Source organism: Triticum dicoccoides, chromosome 4A (assembly GCF_002162155.2).
Source record: "Triticum dicoccoides isolate Atlit2015 ecotype Zavitan chromosome 4A, WEW_v2.0, whole genome shotgun sequence".
NCBI lineage: Eukaryota > Viridiplantae > Streptophyta > Magnoliopsida > Poales > Poaceae > Triticum > Triticum dicoccoides.
In genome coordinates, this window is record NC_041386.1 from 647,048,687 (window position 1) to 647,063,073 (window position 14,387).

General features: G+C 40.4%; 1 protein-coding gene across 1 annotated transcript in view; it reads right to left on the bottom strand.

Annotated features, from left to right (window-relative positions):
- The window catches only part of LOC119287673 (protein PIR-like), an 18,907-nt gene extending 7,796 nt beyond the window's left edge, over positions 1–11,111 (bottom strand). The window contains exons 1-17 of the mRNA XM_037567261.1: positions 10,917–11,111; positions 10,111–10,183; positions 9,777–9,841; positions 8,770–8,847; positions 7,696–7,815; positions 7,253–7,323; positions 6,679–6,771; positions 5,739–5,808; positions 5,455–5,519; positions 4,818–5,013; positions 4,527–4,678; positions 4,188–4,281; positions 3,734–3,949; positions 3,291–3,502; positions 2,872–3,019; positions 991–1,159; positions 654–730 (exon numbers count right to left, since the gene is read on the bottom strand). Of these exons, the coding sequence (XP_037423158.1) occupies positions 654–730; positions 991–1,159; positions 2,872–3,019; positions 3,291–3,502; positions 3,734–3,949; positions 4,188–4,281; positions 4,527–4,678; positions 4,818–5,013; positions 5,455–5,519; positions 5,739–5,808; positions 6,679–6,771; positions 7,253–7,323; positions 7,696–7,815; positions 8,770–8,847; positions 9,777–9,841; positions 10,111–10,183; positions 10,917–10,970 (1,953 nt within the window). The 5' untranslated portion in view covers positions 10,971–11,111. The remainder of the gene's footprint in view (positions 1–653; positions 731–990; positions 1,160–2,871; positions 3,020–3,290; positions 3,503–3,733; positions 3,950–4,187; positions 4,282–4,526; positions 4,679–4,817; positions 5,014–5,454; positions 5,520–5,738; positions 5,809–6,678; positions 6,772–7,252; positions 7,324–7,695; positions 7,816–8,769; positions 8,848–9,776; positions 9,842–10,110; positions 10,184–10,916) is intronic.
- Between the last annotated feature and the right edge of the window lie 3,276 nt (positions 11,112–14,387).

A 14,387-nucleotide genomic window follows, 5' to 3' on the forward strand; every position in this document is an offset into this window, starting at 1 on the left:
CTCTATAGGAAGTGCTACGCTACCATCTTCAATCCTGTAATAAGTACTCCCTCCGTTCCATAATTCTTGTCGTGTTTTAGTTCAATTTGAACTAAAAGCATGACAAAAATTATGGAACGGGGGGAGTAGAATTTATGAACAAAGATCAATGTATTGCTACCTCATTTGTAATGAATCTTATATGTGTGATCTCAAATAACACAGTTACAAGCGTATCATATGATATCCTACATTAAGGCCCTGTTCGGTAATCACCCGCTCCCGGAGTCTGCGGAGCGGGGAAACAGCAACTCCTCCGTTTTAAGCTGCAGCTCCGCCAACTCCGCTCCCGGAGTTGCGGAGCGGAGCGGTACCGAACAGGGCCCAAGTGTCCTCGACTCTTTGCATATGTTGAGTATTCACCATGCTTCTCCAAGTTACATATGTCCAAATTGAATTAGAATTCTGGTCATGAAACAAACATAACTTGCAGAACTAATTTGGGTGTAAACAATGGAAAAGAAACAAAAACGAATGATAAACTTGCCACTTAAAAAGATTTGATGTGGCAATCCTAACACCAGGACACTTCAAAGCTATATCTAAATTCTCATTAATAGTTGTTATCATCTTGAATTTCATTGTACTTCACTAAGCAATGTGAAATGATGCACCTGGATAACACGGGAAGATTCCAGGTAGAACTCTCGAAACCAAAGAAATCCAAGATCAGTTAGAGTACCAATCGTTGCTGCATGTGTCCACAAAAGTTGACAGTTAATTACATTATCCAAAGGAAAATAAAGTTGAAAATACTAAATACAAACTTTCCAAATTTAGATTGGCACTTTTTAATAATAGAACAAATTAGAATAAACTGAATGCATTTCCCCATGAGTACAACATAGATGATTAAAAATAGATTAGGTATTGAGCGCAAGAAATGCACATACAGCAGCAAGTGCATGCATATGAGAATTGTTATTCCTTATTTTGAGACCGCAGAGGTACCTGTAAAGTCCAAAATATGCAAGAAAAAACTGAGCTTGTAGAAAAACGTCTCTAGCTGTTTAAGATCTTCCACAGGTATTCCAGAGCTACTATTCCCAAATAGCCCTCCAGGTTTTCTCAGATTGCCACCAGATACAAGCTCACAGATGAGAAATTGCAAACAATGAATCTGTATGAAGTTTGATAACAGAAGTAGAAGTTAGAAATCAAATGCAGAGTGAACAAAATATTCGTAACTAGAACACATAACAAAAAATAAGATCTACAGCAAGATGTAAAATTAGAAAATTAAAGACCTAAATGTAATGTTTTATATTTATTTTAATGGGGTTCTAATCGATTCCCATTCCATATACTTGGAAATTGCACATCAGAATCATCAGAAACAGAAGTACAAAAATAAACAGAACCAACCATTTATATATAACTTTTGTGTTAGTGCAAAATCAAATATGCATAGTTTTACAGTGAAGTGAAGAGAGCTTTACAAAATCAAAATCATCTTTCAAAAAGACACAGTGAACTCTAGATGTTCTAAAGAAGCTCTTAAATTAAATATGCAATCCTCTGTCAGCTCTAGATATTCACAAGAAGCTTCAGAAATTAGAACGCGGTGTTTGCTAACTCCACAAGTTGCCTAGAAATGATTTGAGATTTGTGAGGTGATGATAAGTGATACATGAACATACATCTCAACTATAATTCTGGCCCTTTATCTCCTCATGAGAACAGTATGCTGCAATAGCACAAAAGAAAACTAGCATGTGTTACCAGAAAACTCAAAGTTCCAGTGAACTGGTTAGAAAAAATAGCACCCGGTGACTCAGTCAGTAGATTTGGTGTTATTGTTTAAGTGTGTACGTGGATTACCTAGCCCTTTCCATCAGTTCGGACTTTTTGTTGCGTTGGCTAGTGCATGAAGCTTAACATGGTATCAGAGCAAGGTTTTGAGTTCAAGTCTTGGCTTCTGCAATTTATCCAAAGATTGTTGCTGCCCCCCTTTGGCCATGTATAGGCGTCTTGAGCCATACCTCTGAGTCTATCCACGAGTTGACTTCCCGCGTCACACGTGAAGGGGTGTTGAAGTGTGTATCTGGATTGCCTAGCCATTCCCATCAGTTCGGACTTTTGGTTGCATTGGCTAGTGCATGAAGCTTAACGGTTATTACATTATTATTGTTCAAGTGTATATGTGGATTGCCTAGCCATTTCCATCAGTTCGGACTTTTGGTTGCATTGGCTAGTGCATGAAGCTTAACATGGTATCAGAGCCTAAGGTCTTGAGTTCAAGTCCTAACTTTCGCAGTTATCCAAAAAGTTGTTGCTGCCCCCATTTGTGTCCATATATAGGCCTCTTGAGCCATACTCTGAGTCTATTCACGTGTTGACTTCCCGCGTCACACGTGAGAGGGGGTGTTGAAGTGTATATGTGGATTGCCTAGCCATTTCCATCAGTTCAAACTTTTGGTTGTGTTGGCTAGTGCATGAAGCTTAACAATTATAGCCTTCAATAGTTTTGCCATTTTAGACTAATGAAAATGAGTAGAATAATGTTGTTCAATAAAATCAATGCCACCTAGCCACCTATTACAAGCTTCAAATCTGGGATTGTTTGAATATGAGCTGCTGGAGTCACATGTTAGAAACCACAGAACATTGAATAGGCTGTATTTAGTCATGTCCTTAAACTGTTTCAGATATGGTAGATGCTCAAAATACGCTGCTCTATTTGATAATGCAGCTTAAGTGCTAGACCGTTAGCCTGCTGAATGAGAATTTAAACCATTTAGCCTTTATTACTGTAAACAAGGTGGTGCAGGGGCTAAGCAGTACATACAATTAACAAATAATTGCTTTTTACGTTTAAAACGCTTGTAAAACCTGTGCAGCTGTTGGTGCAACTGGTCTCGGGTAAAATGTGCTTTGCCTCATTTCCTCAGTTTCTTGGTGTAGCGAATGCTGCTCTGGGTCTGCCTTGCTGGTGTTGGCCATCCAATCTGCGGAGAGGGTTCGCATATCAGAGAGAATCCTGAAAGAATAGCAAAGAAAAATGAACAAAACATTATAAAGTTCCCCTTAATGTATTGTCACGTTTCAGAAAGAACGATTTCACAAAAATAAATATAGATGACAAAGACAATATCACATTGAGAAATGTGTCAATCTCAAACTGAATAAATTACTATGTGTTGCCAACGACATAGCGAGCGATACACCAACCTATCTGAGACTATTGGAGCTATGGAGGGTAAATTTCAATAAAAAGTAAATACAAGGATGGCTGAGGCAGAACAAATTACCGAGAAAGGTCCTTCTTCTTCCGAAATGATGTACGAAGCATTGTATCTAGTTTATCCTGTACAAAATCCTGGACCTCCATATGTATTGTTTCCCACAAAGCTTCAGACACCAAGGTGTCACAATGTTGCATCATCAATCCAATACTCTTTATATAACCGATTAATTCAAGCAGGGCCCTTCTTTCTTCTGCAGTATAGTTCCAACGTACTACCTGCATGCAAGTTGCAAAATAGTCACTAAATTTAAGTTACGAACACAAAAAAAATCAAATCAGTCTTACAGCTTATGAAATACAAACATGGATAGCAAAAGATTTCCGCTAATATTATCTGTTTGAGAGAGACCACGACAGTTAATAATGCAATAGAGTGTTGTATATTGCATAAACAAACAAGAAGAAAATGGATGCTACAAATACTTCTTGCGAAGCAAAAAGGTAGACCTTTTCGTAGTCAAAAAATGTCGCTGAGTCTTGTTGAGAATCTGAAATAGGTGGCTCTTTGCAAGGGCGTGAAAATTTCCAAGCACACTGTTCCCAGATCCTGCCAGTCCATCGACTAAGAAGCTGGAAGCCTTCCACAACAGTATCATACATGTTCCCCTTAATATCCCTAGACCAGTCATTGTCTGCACCATCTGATGACTTCAATGTTATCATCTGAAAGTACAGTCCAGGTCAATATCAATGCAGCTCACAGCCCACCAAATTAAAATAAGCTTCATTAGCTTATAGAAATTAAGTCTCTTTTCCAAAAAAAAAAAAAAGCTAATTTAGATCTCCATGAATAAACACATGTGCTGCATCAGTTTAATCAATGAGTACAATTAGCAGAAACGATTGAGACAATGTTTGTGACAATGATTACTTTGGTAACTCAAAATGATAATAACATCACCTGGTTCATTGCAGAGGCAAAACGTATAGAGAAGTCATCATGCTCAGCTCTTATAGTTCCCATGTGGTTCAGAATCAGGTAATGCCTCTGATAAGTGGTTCAGTTAAGGAATTTAAAGCACGATAGTACTTTCCATATGTAAATATATATAGCTCATTTTTTAACCACTTTATATAGCTTGTTAATTCATGATGTTTATCATCCCCAAGAAAAATCAGTTTGATTTTATATCATTCTTTAATTGGAATATTGATTTGCTTAGACAATAGTCACATTTGTTGAATCCTCAACCTGCCCCGTTGACAAAAACATGATTAGAGGACTTGGCAGAAAGGATATTCTTGTAGCTCACGAGGAGGAATTTCATGGGGAGCTGGAAGAGTAAGAAGACGAATTTGACTGGAGAAATTTTGAAAATATGATGACAATTCCTTCAACATTGCAGCAGGGGATAAATGCAGATCTGGAAATGCCGGAATAACTGGATCATTCTGCAAAATAGGTACGAGTAATAGTAAATAAATGGTAAAGTAAATAAATGGTAAATATAACCTAAATAGCACAAATAGATAAATTAAACTTTTTCTAAAAAAATAGGTTAACAGAACAGCTAGAAGATGATAATCATACCTTGAAAATATTGAGAAGACGGTTTATCTTGACTCTCTTATAGAGTGACTCGCTCTCTTTCTCCGATGAGGTTGCTAGAACAACCAAAACTGGGAGAACACGAAGTAGGGTGTGACGCTCAGGGAAAAGAAGAGCAAAGTCTAATTCCAATGACTCCACACAGAATACTATAAGGACCTGTAGAATGTCCTCAACACTATTCTTTGAGTCAAGGGAATCATAACTGTCATGGACAAAGAAAATAACAGCAACACGCAAGAACAGTAGTTGTAGTAGGTACATGATAATAAGCAGATTTAGAAGCCATCTAAAATTGTACATGACCATCAGACATCAACATAAAATTGTTCAAGTGCATGATTTATAAACAACGACGTCAAATGCCGAACTGCATCCCCACAATCTTCTAAGAAAGGTGACATATTTTCCCTCAGTCAGATCCTATATATTTTTTGTATGGGCAGACTTACTTTTTCCTAAGGCTCGAAAATCTTTGTACTATGGGCAGCAAAATTCTTGTGGTGATCTGGTAGATGTATCAAAGATACTATATATTTTGAACGCGCATTATTTTCCTACTGCTGAGCATACATACTACATAGTAATGTCTAAGAAAGAAAACAGGATAGTAGGATACGTATTTGTCCGAAACATCTCAGCATGCAAATTTAACAAGATGGCCCATCTGGTGCTCAGAAAAATCTGCAAATAGTAGCAAAAATCATATTAAATACATGGTTACACCATTATAGATTTTATGGCAAACAACTCAATGGGAGGTATTGGCCTCAGAGTGCATTCCTTTAACTAAAAGTGCAAGAGTGTCCATTCTCGAAGCAATACTTAAAATGTTATAATATAATGCAGAAATGACCATGATCACGGTGACTTAGATTTTCAATGATATGACAAATCAGCAACCTGAAGATCATCCAGCTCTTCTCTCATAGTGTCAGTGTCCTGCCACTGGGTGCTTACTTGAGTAAATGTTCTGCATCAAAGTGTAAGGACTAATAAATTCTCGGAGCATCTATGTGGACCAAGACTAACATGGATGCACCTTCAAAGCCATAAATCATAACAAAAAAGCATGTACCATAAAATATTCAATTTCTGCAAATATTGGTACATGTTTATGCTCTTATAGGTAGGTAGCAAGGTAGTTTAATCTTTGAATAGTAAATTGGCCATGGTAGGCTGATCCTAAGTAACTAATGCAGATCTAATAAATGGTTTCTTTTTAATCAGTAATAACTACAGCATGCACCAAACTATGTTGAGAGTAGAATCATAAATTTGTGATATGCTAATATATATAGGTACAGTAACTGCAGCCTGTTGGAAGTTGCAAGAGTTACTCAGTTACACTTGCCACTCAAAGCAAGCAGTCCCAACCATTCGTGCAATCTGCTCACTATTCTTCAGTAGGTTAGTAGAACTCCCGTAGAATCGGGTGAGTATTTGATCTCTAAACTAGCGAATGCATACCTCACCTTAAAGAATACATGCAAAACATGGAAAAGTTACCATGTACTCCCTCCGTCCCACAATATAAGACATATTTGCAAGCTATGTTAGCTTCCAAAAACGTCTTATATTATGGGATAGAGGGAGTACCAATTACTTATTGGAAGCAAGTAGTGACTAATTAAACTGAAGGTGAATGTGGACTACAGCTATCCATAACTCATTGCTGCTAGTTACCCTACGTGCCTATGTCCCTACCAAAAAGAGAGTTTTGTTCACAGCTGTTGAATAGTGAGAAAATCAATTGGCAATCAACCAATTTTACTTCATCAACTCATTTCTTCATTTTGTGGTACGTGGTCTGGGAATTAAAAGTCAAAGCATGACCATATACCTCTTGTACCATGAAAAATCATTAGGTATACTTGCTTTTGCATTCTTAAGATGATCAAGCTGTAGTAGGACATCAAGCAATTTCAGCATAGACCTGCATTAAAATAAAAATAAAACCATAAACCAGATTCTTAATTGAAAATACATGGACTTAACAATGCTACTCTAAGAAATAGATTAACAAAACTAGGTTAAGCTTGGAAGCTCTATTTTCCCTCTACAGGCTGACGAAGTAATCAGAAGTCAAAACATACACCGATTCATCTGGAACCAGAATGATGAAATAGATCCCATTTATAGCAGCACAATTGTAACATCGAAATTTCTACGTCCATGTCTGCTAACCTATAAGTGGATACTCCAGAGACAGAGTTCTGGAAACTGTTACCAGAATGCTTTTCCTCTGGTTTAGATGTATTGTTTCGTTGGCTGACAATTAGAACCAGCTAGTTTTACTATTTCGAGTAGTAAACAAATGTCCAGCTGATATTTAATTTGTGAAATCATAATCATAGACATCATATTATTTCTTGAAAAGAAAGATAAAGAACAGACACCAGGGCAAAAGAACAAACCAAAAATGAGTGACTGTGGGTCCATTGACCAGTCTCTCGGGCCTAGAAAACCTCTGCATATCAGCTGCCAACTGCACCAGATAACAAAATGCTGTTAAAATCTGCAATGATGCTGAAATATTTCTGAAGGTCTTGCACTGTTGGCAAATGCTAAACATTACTACGGTACCACAAGAAAGATGGTGACGATGACACAGGTCCAGACCCTAGTTGATTGGTAGCTAAAGATGACAGGACACTTGTCCTAATGTAAAACATCATATGCACTTCAATTTCAAGAAAGTTCCAGGGGTTGTCGGACAGGTTTTACTCAATTTTGCATTAACAATAACATATAAGAATCTTTGGTGAAAAGTAGCCATCAGTGCCGTATGGAAGCAGGTACTCTATAAGAGACAAGTATGATGAAGGAACTAAATTACTAGACACAATGGGGGTCCTACCTTTGAAGCAGCAGATGCTTGCCACCTCTGAATTTCACGTAAACGACTCATTTCCAAGTCAAGAACTTGATATGTTTCTAGGTACAAATCTGCCTGGCTATGCTTCATTGAATCTGGCAGCTGCATTCAGTGTTCAACAGTCCATGATACTCAGTCAAGACTACAGTAGAGAATTATGTACTTCATGGTGAAGAATTTATACAGCACTAAGAGTATTATGCACTATGAACCATCTTATATCAACATTAGAGAAAAGACTCAATGCACTACTTCATGGTGAAGAATTTATACAGCACTAAGAGTATTATGCACTATGAACCATCTTATATCAACATTAGAGAAAAGACTCAATGCACAAGTAACAGATAAGCTAATCAAAAAGTGAGAAAGCATAATAAAACATATTGAAGAGAAGCTTTCACAAAGGCCAATACTGCTGTCACTAGCCTTAACTTCTTTATCTACTTGAAAGCTGATGAGAGTACGGCTTTCTTAAAGGAAGTGTCCGTGCCTATGATATTTTTATCCATACTGGAACTCAGTATAGGAGGGAAAGTTGATTTTTGGATGGAATCAAATACGCAGTATTTACAGAAAAAAGTCTTCGTTTATTGGGAAAGAATCAATATTTTGGGAGGCCCGCGCGACGGGCTATTAGCTCAGTGGTAGATATTTGGGTTCAGAATCCACAAGATGAAACTTCAGAAAACTAATCAGCTCAAATCAGAGCCAAGTGCAGTGACGATGTGGTCCAATCAACATAACAACTAACAGAAGTCTGCACATATCTTGATTGACCGTCGTGGAAAGTGGAAAAAGGGAGTAGCTGTGTGCTAGCAGATTAAATTTACAAATTAATGACAGAACTACCAGTGATTTAAAGGAGAAACATTAGTTACAGACATTGTCAACAACATTGTAGAATTCCCGGTGATTTTAATATCCATATGTTGTGGAATTGGAAGAGAAAAAGAATAATGCAATACTTCTTTTGAGACATCAACTGCATTATGGTATAATGTGGCGATTATTTAGATGGAAATAAATGGATGGACAGAGTAAGGAGAAGTTAACCTGAGGTAGCGCCTTAACACAGCTACGGTATGTGTACAGCAAAGAAGCCATTTCCTTTCCCTCTTGAATCAGAGTATTCTGCAGTTCATGTTCATCCACAAGACAGTGAAAGAGAGAAAGTAAGTAAGCATTTTCAAGTTAAGGCAACATGAAGAAACGTATTTACAGTAAGAAGATATATAGGAGAAAGGAACAAAAGAGGGGAAATGGGATTAGAATAAACTGAGCTACGATATACCAAAATATACAATCCTTTCCAGATCCATTTTGCTCCTTAAAACTACAAGTTTTTTTCTCGTGATTTATATTACATTAGGGTACATTCACCTAAACCATTACTACAACAGTTGCTAGGACTAAGTACAGAGCTGAGACCCCTTTAACTCAGGAATCTTGGCTACGTGATTATTATTATTTTCAATAATAAATAGGAACAAAAGAAAGTGCAGTTATTGTTCATAATAGTGGTAATAGAGAAGATAGTGATCGAGGACTTGTGGTGATATACTGTTAATCAATGTAGTGGTGAGAAAATAGCAGGTAAATGGAAAGTTGACAGTAGTCATGATGAGACAAAGGTAGATAGTATATACACTAGCATATACCTACGATGAATCAAGTATGATGATGGTGCCATGAAAAAAAGTATGTGTGCACATGTTTGAGTGAATGTCCATGTAAAGAGGGGATGTTTTGGCTAGGCAGCAAGAGTATAGAACTAACTGACTGAGATTGCTTCTTAAGTTAACATTTTATACTTCATATAGATCAGTGGAGGTACAATTGTACATATATCAGTTATTCTGATGCACCTCACCTAAATACAAGAATTTCCCCCAAAAAATGGAACTAAATAGTTATAGATCAAAAGATGGCATAGCTATTAGATATTTGCAGGGACGTCACTTGAAGAAAAAATATTGGCAACCAAAAGGGAACGAATATATATTGATCAGAAAGAGAAGATCGTGCACAATGCAACAGCAAAGAAACTAGCAGTTACATACCAGCTGGTTGATTGCTTTTGTATCTTCCCCTAATGATAGACGATAAGCAGCAACATCGCTGTACTCTGAACATAAAAGTGCAATTTTCTATTACAATACTCAATTTAACATTAATTGAAATACTGGAAAATTGTTGGATAGTTCAACGATTCTTCGAGAGCAGGAAAACATGAAAAATTAATCACAAGGCATGCAATGGGATGGGTAGATTCATGTCCTGTGGATGTGGCTGTGAGTGGCATCTGCCCATCAGGCATCAGCACAACAATCGTGCATAACAAAGTAGTACTTCAAAGCAGCAATGAGATGAAAGACATTTATCGCGTTCGCATACCGATAGGACTATTAGTTGCATATCTTTCACTTGACAGGAGCACGGCTAACCCCTGTACATCTGGCTGCTCGTCCTGAAATTTAAAACATATAACTAATTAATAGAAACTCAGGGTCAAGCAGAGCAGGGCAAACATTACTACAAAAGAGATCATAATTGATTACACAAGGATCTGAAGTTTGCGCCCTGCAACAACACATTCCTACCTATGTAAAGTGAATAGCCACATTGGCAGGCTGCCTAACCTAAGTCAAACATGGTTATACAGAGTCCACAGCAGCCTCCCAATAACCCATCAAACTGAACTTCTACATGTCACAATTCAAGCCATTGCAAACCTGCGAACTACGAAAACAATGGAACTGACACTAGATTACCTAAACCTGGGAACTAGGCTGACAATGAGTTCGATAAGAACAATAGTTGACAAGTGACTCGCATGTAAAGCAACTCAAATAGCAGTCACTTCATCCAACATTTGAACTACATACAACTGGAAGGAAACTCAATCTAGTAGCCAAAATTAAAGGGCACCTATAACGGCAGACCAGCACTCGAGTACCGTTGAACTGTGGCAGCAAAGCACGCCTCTACATTCCTCTAGTGGGGTTCAATTGAAGCCGCAGGACAGCCAGCACTGAGGCTACCCTACCACCGTCAAATTCGCAGCGCCGGAAGCGGAAAGCCCCTACAGAGCACCGCATTTCCCCGCGCAGCGCTTCTGCTGGCCCGGGCCCGAGGAGCAGATCGGGCGCCAGCTGGGAACGGGGGGGGCGGGGAGGAGCGGGCCTGGACGGGGGTTTTACCTCGAGGGAGAAGGTGGAGAGGGCGGCGATGGCCTCCTCGACGGGGATGGCCATGGCGCCGCGCCGCCGGCGGATGCGGACGCGGGCGGGGCGCCGGGGAGGAGGGGTGCGCGGCGGTGGGCCGGAGTGGGTGGGAGCGAGGTGGCGGAGGAGTGGGAGGGGGGAGAGGAGATGCACCACCAACTCGTGTCGTACCGTGGGCTGAGCTGTGACGACTGACGACGTACGCCGTGGGGACGGACGGTGGAGTAAAGAGGGGTGGACGGAGAGAGAAGGCGTGGAGTGTACTCGAAGTGAAAGTGGGAGAGAGGACGACGGCACGGCGTTCGTCCGTTACGACGAGTTACCGAGTGAACGAACGAAATGATTCTGCCGCGTCGTGTACCATCCAGTCCGGTGGAGCTGAGTGGGCTGTCGCTACTTTCAGCCCAGTTGTGCGGGAACCCACCACCAAGGTAGCCCAGCCAGGTTAGGCCCTGCTTTTTTCAGGGGAGATTAGGCCTGCTGTGTTGCATGAACGCATTGCCTCCAGGCAGCTTCAAATGGGCCTGACCAGTTTTTTAAAAAAATAACCACATCATATATTCCGCATGTATGGCTAGGCCATCCGGAAGGTCTTTCCTTCGTCCCTGTAAACATTGTGACGGGTTGAATAAAAGCTTCGTGAGATTGCTTCAAAAAAAATATTCCATTAGATGAATGTATTACAAATAATACACATGTGGTCATCATAGAATACATACATAGATGTCTTGCAATATTGCATCAAAAAATTTGCAAGAAGTAAAACTAGAATTTCACTTCGGCAGAATCTTGTGCCATGCCAAAACGTCTCCTCTGTCGCCGAGACAATGTTGAAGAAAGAGGAAAACTGCCATCATACCAAGATCTAGAGGAGCACCTTTGCATACAAGGATATTTTTCAAGCCAATGATTCGGACCACCGCAAGCGACGAGGCCGAGCATTTGCGGCACATCGGACGGGGTTCTTCCCTGTGCCCGCTGGATCCCGGCGCTGTCAACTTCATCCAACACGATCAAAGAAGAGGAATGTCGTTGCGTGCCGGCATCCACTCACCCCCATTGCAAGACATCAAACACAACCGCAATTGCCGACACCAAAGCCACCCGAGAGAGAGTTGAGCATCGACCATTAGGCACAAATCTTACCAGATCCTAAGACCGGCAAGAAGACTGAGCCACCTACTCGTCGGTGCCGCCTATTAGAGCACCACCGAGATGAAAGAAGAGCATAAGCAAATTATTTTGACGCAGCGCCGTCCCACCATTAATGCAACACCTCTCAAAAGCAAACTGCGCCTATCCTATTTCTCTACCGGAGCAAAACTGCCAGGCGCCCCGCCCGCTCCCACCGCTAGAGCGACAGACGAGGACGGACAAGGACCCAACCTCGTCGGTGTCGAGGAAAGCAAGAAGACCGCCTCGTGTATCGCCTGTGTGGTGCGGTTCCAGGAGCGAAGTGGTTCGTCAGCGACAGAATTAACGTCACCCCTGACCAGTTAATATACACAGGGAGTAGTGTTTTTATCGTAGGTTTTTTATGGTTTCTGCTACTTGTTTTGTTTATTTATTTTTATATTTCAGAAAACTATGAATACATATATTCCAAAAAAATATGTACTTCAACTTTCAAAAAGATTACCTCAAATCAAAAAAATATTAACACGATGTAAAAAAATGTCTGTGTAATTTAACAAAAATGTTGATAGAATTGGAAACGTTTTGTGACATTTAAAAATGTTCCCGGGTTTCAAGAAAATGTATGTTACATTTAAAAAATGGTTAACATGTATAAAAAGTATATTTTATATATACCTTCAATGTACACTGTGTATGTAAAAAATGCGGAGTAGACATCAAAACAAAAAAATTAAAAAAATGTTAATCGTGTATAACAATCTATTTATTATGTATATGGGAAATGCACAGTCTGTTCGAATGTAGACATGTGGTGAAAATAAATTAAAAAGGAAGAAACCCACAAAAAACTGAAGGAAACAAAAAGGAAACCGTTGCGAAAGGTGAAAACCCGATAAGAAAACTGCAGAGGAAAAACTCGCGCCACAGCCACATTAATGGACCGGCCCAGTAGCGGCGAGATGGTGGTCCAGATGGAGGAGCTCCGGCGGAAATACAGGACCCGATTTACGAGCAGACTGTTACTCAAAAAAAAAAGAGCAGACGTGCTCGTCTGAAGCCTGAACAAGTGAACAGATTGTCTGAATCTGAATATATAAGCAGGCAGGCGTGCCTGCTTAGGCATGCTCAAGTGTTTTTCTCTTCACACAAGGAAAAGCTGGTCAGGTAGCACCAAAAGAATGCGTTAAACATCACTTTTTACAGACCCTCTGGCCTGGCCTGCAGCAGCAGCGGAACAAGGGAAAGCTGCAGTTATGCTACGCCTGGCCACGTACTACACCCCTGTCGCTGGCTGCATCCATGTCTTGATCGATGTGCGGCGCAGTGCGGTGATGCCGGACGGTCTAGGCAGCCGGTGGAGCAGCGCGCATGTGACACTGTGTTCGATCGGTGAATCGCTGCCATGCATGGCACGCGTTCTGCCTCTGCATCAGGACGCCGCAAGGACTGCTCGACTCACGCCGGACCGGCTGTAAAAGGCCAGCTGCGCCTGCGTGTGATGCATTTTGTCACACATTTTTATCAAGCTTGGCTGAGGTTAGTTCATTAAAATGAGAGTCGCAAGTTGGCAAATCTAAGGGAATCTTGTCACACTTTTTGTGTGTATGTCATGTGTGGTTCAAGTGTGGCTTGTCTAAGGTGTGACTCGAATCAAACACTCATCTAAGTTGGTCAAACTTGCCTAACCTAAGGTGTGGCAATCTTTGACAAAGTTAGTCACAAATCAAACAGCCTCTAGCTAGCCCTTCACACATTATATCGTTGGATTCAGATTTCAACATTGTTTTCAACTATATTGTTTTTGCTACACATAATTGATGTTTTATATTAGTTACTAAAATCATGGGTGGCCCTATATATATATGAGGGGACTAATAAACGAGGACGAAGGTTATTACCACGTACTACTCGCTTTGTTCTGTTCCAAGTCAAGCACTTGTTCGTTGGCACAAAACAGCACATGCGGATCGCTGGATAAATTTGTCGCCCAGAGAAAAGGATAACCAAACTACCGGGCTTAGGTGTAGTATACATGCTAGGTACTTCCTCCGTTCCAGATTAATCGTCGCGGAATCGGATGTATTTAGAACTAAAATACATCTAGATACATTCATACCTACGATAAATAATTCGGAATGGAAGGAGTAGCATGTACCATCGTCGTCCCAGTGGCCGGCTCCGTCGTTAACTCCACCTGCATGCGGCCCAGTAATGGCTTGCTGCCGGTCGATGCGGTTTTCGCTCGCGTGTGCAGGTCCGGTCGGGGGCCGGTCCAGTCCGGGGAGAGATGAACAGAGACAACCGCAACGT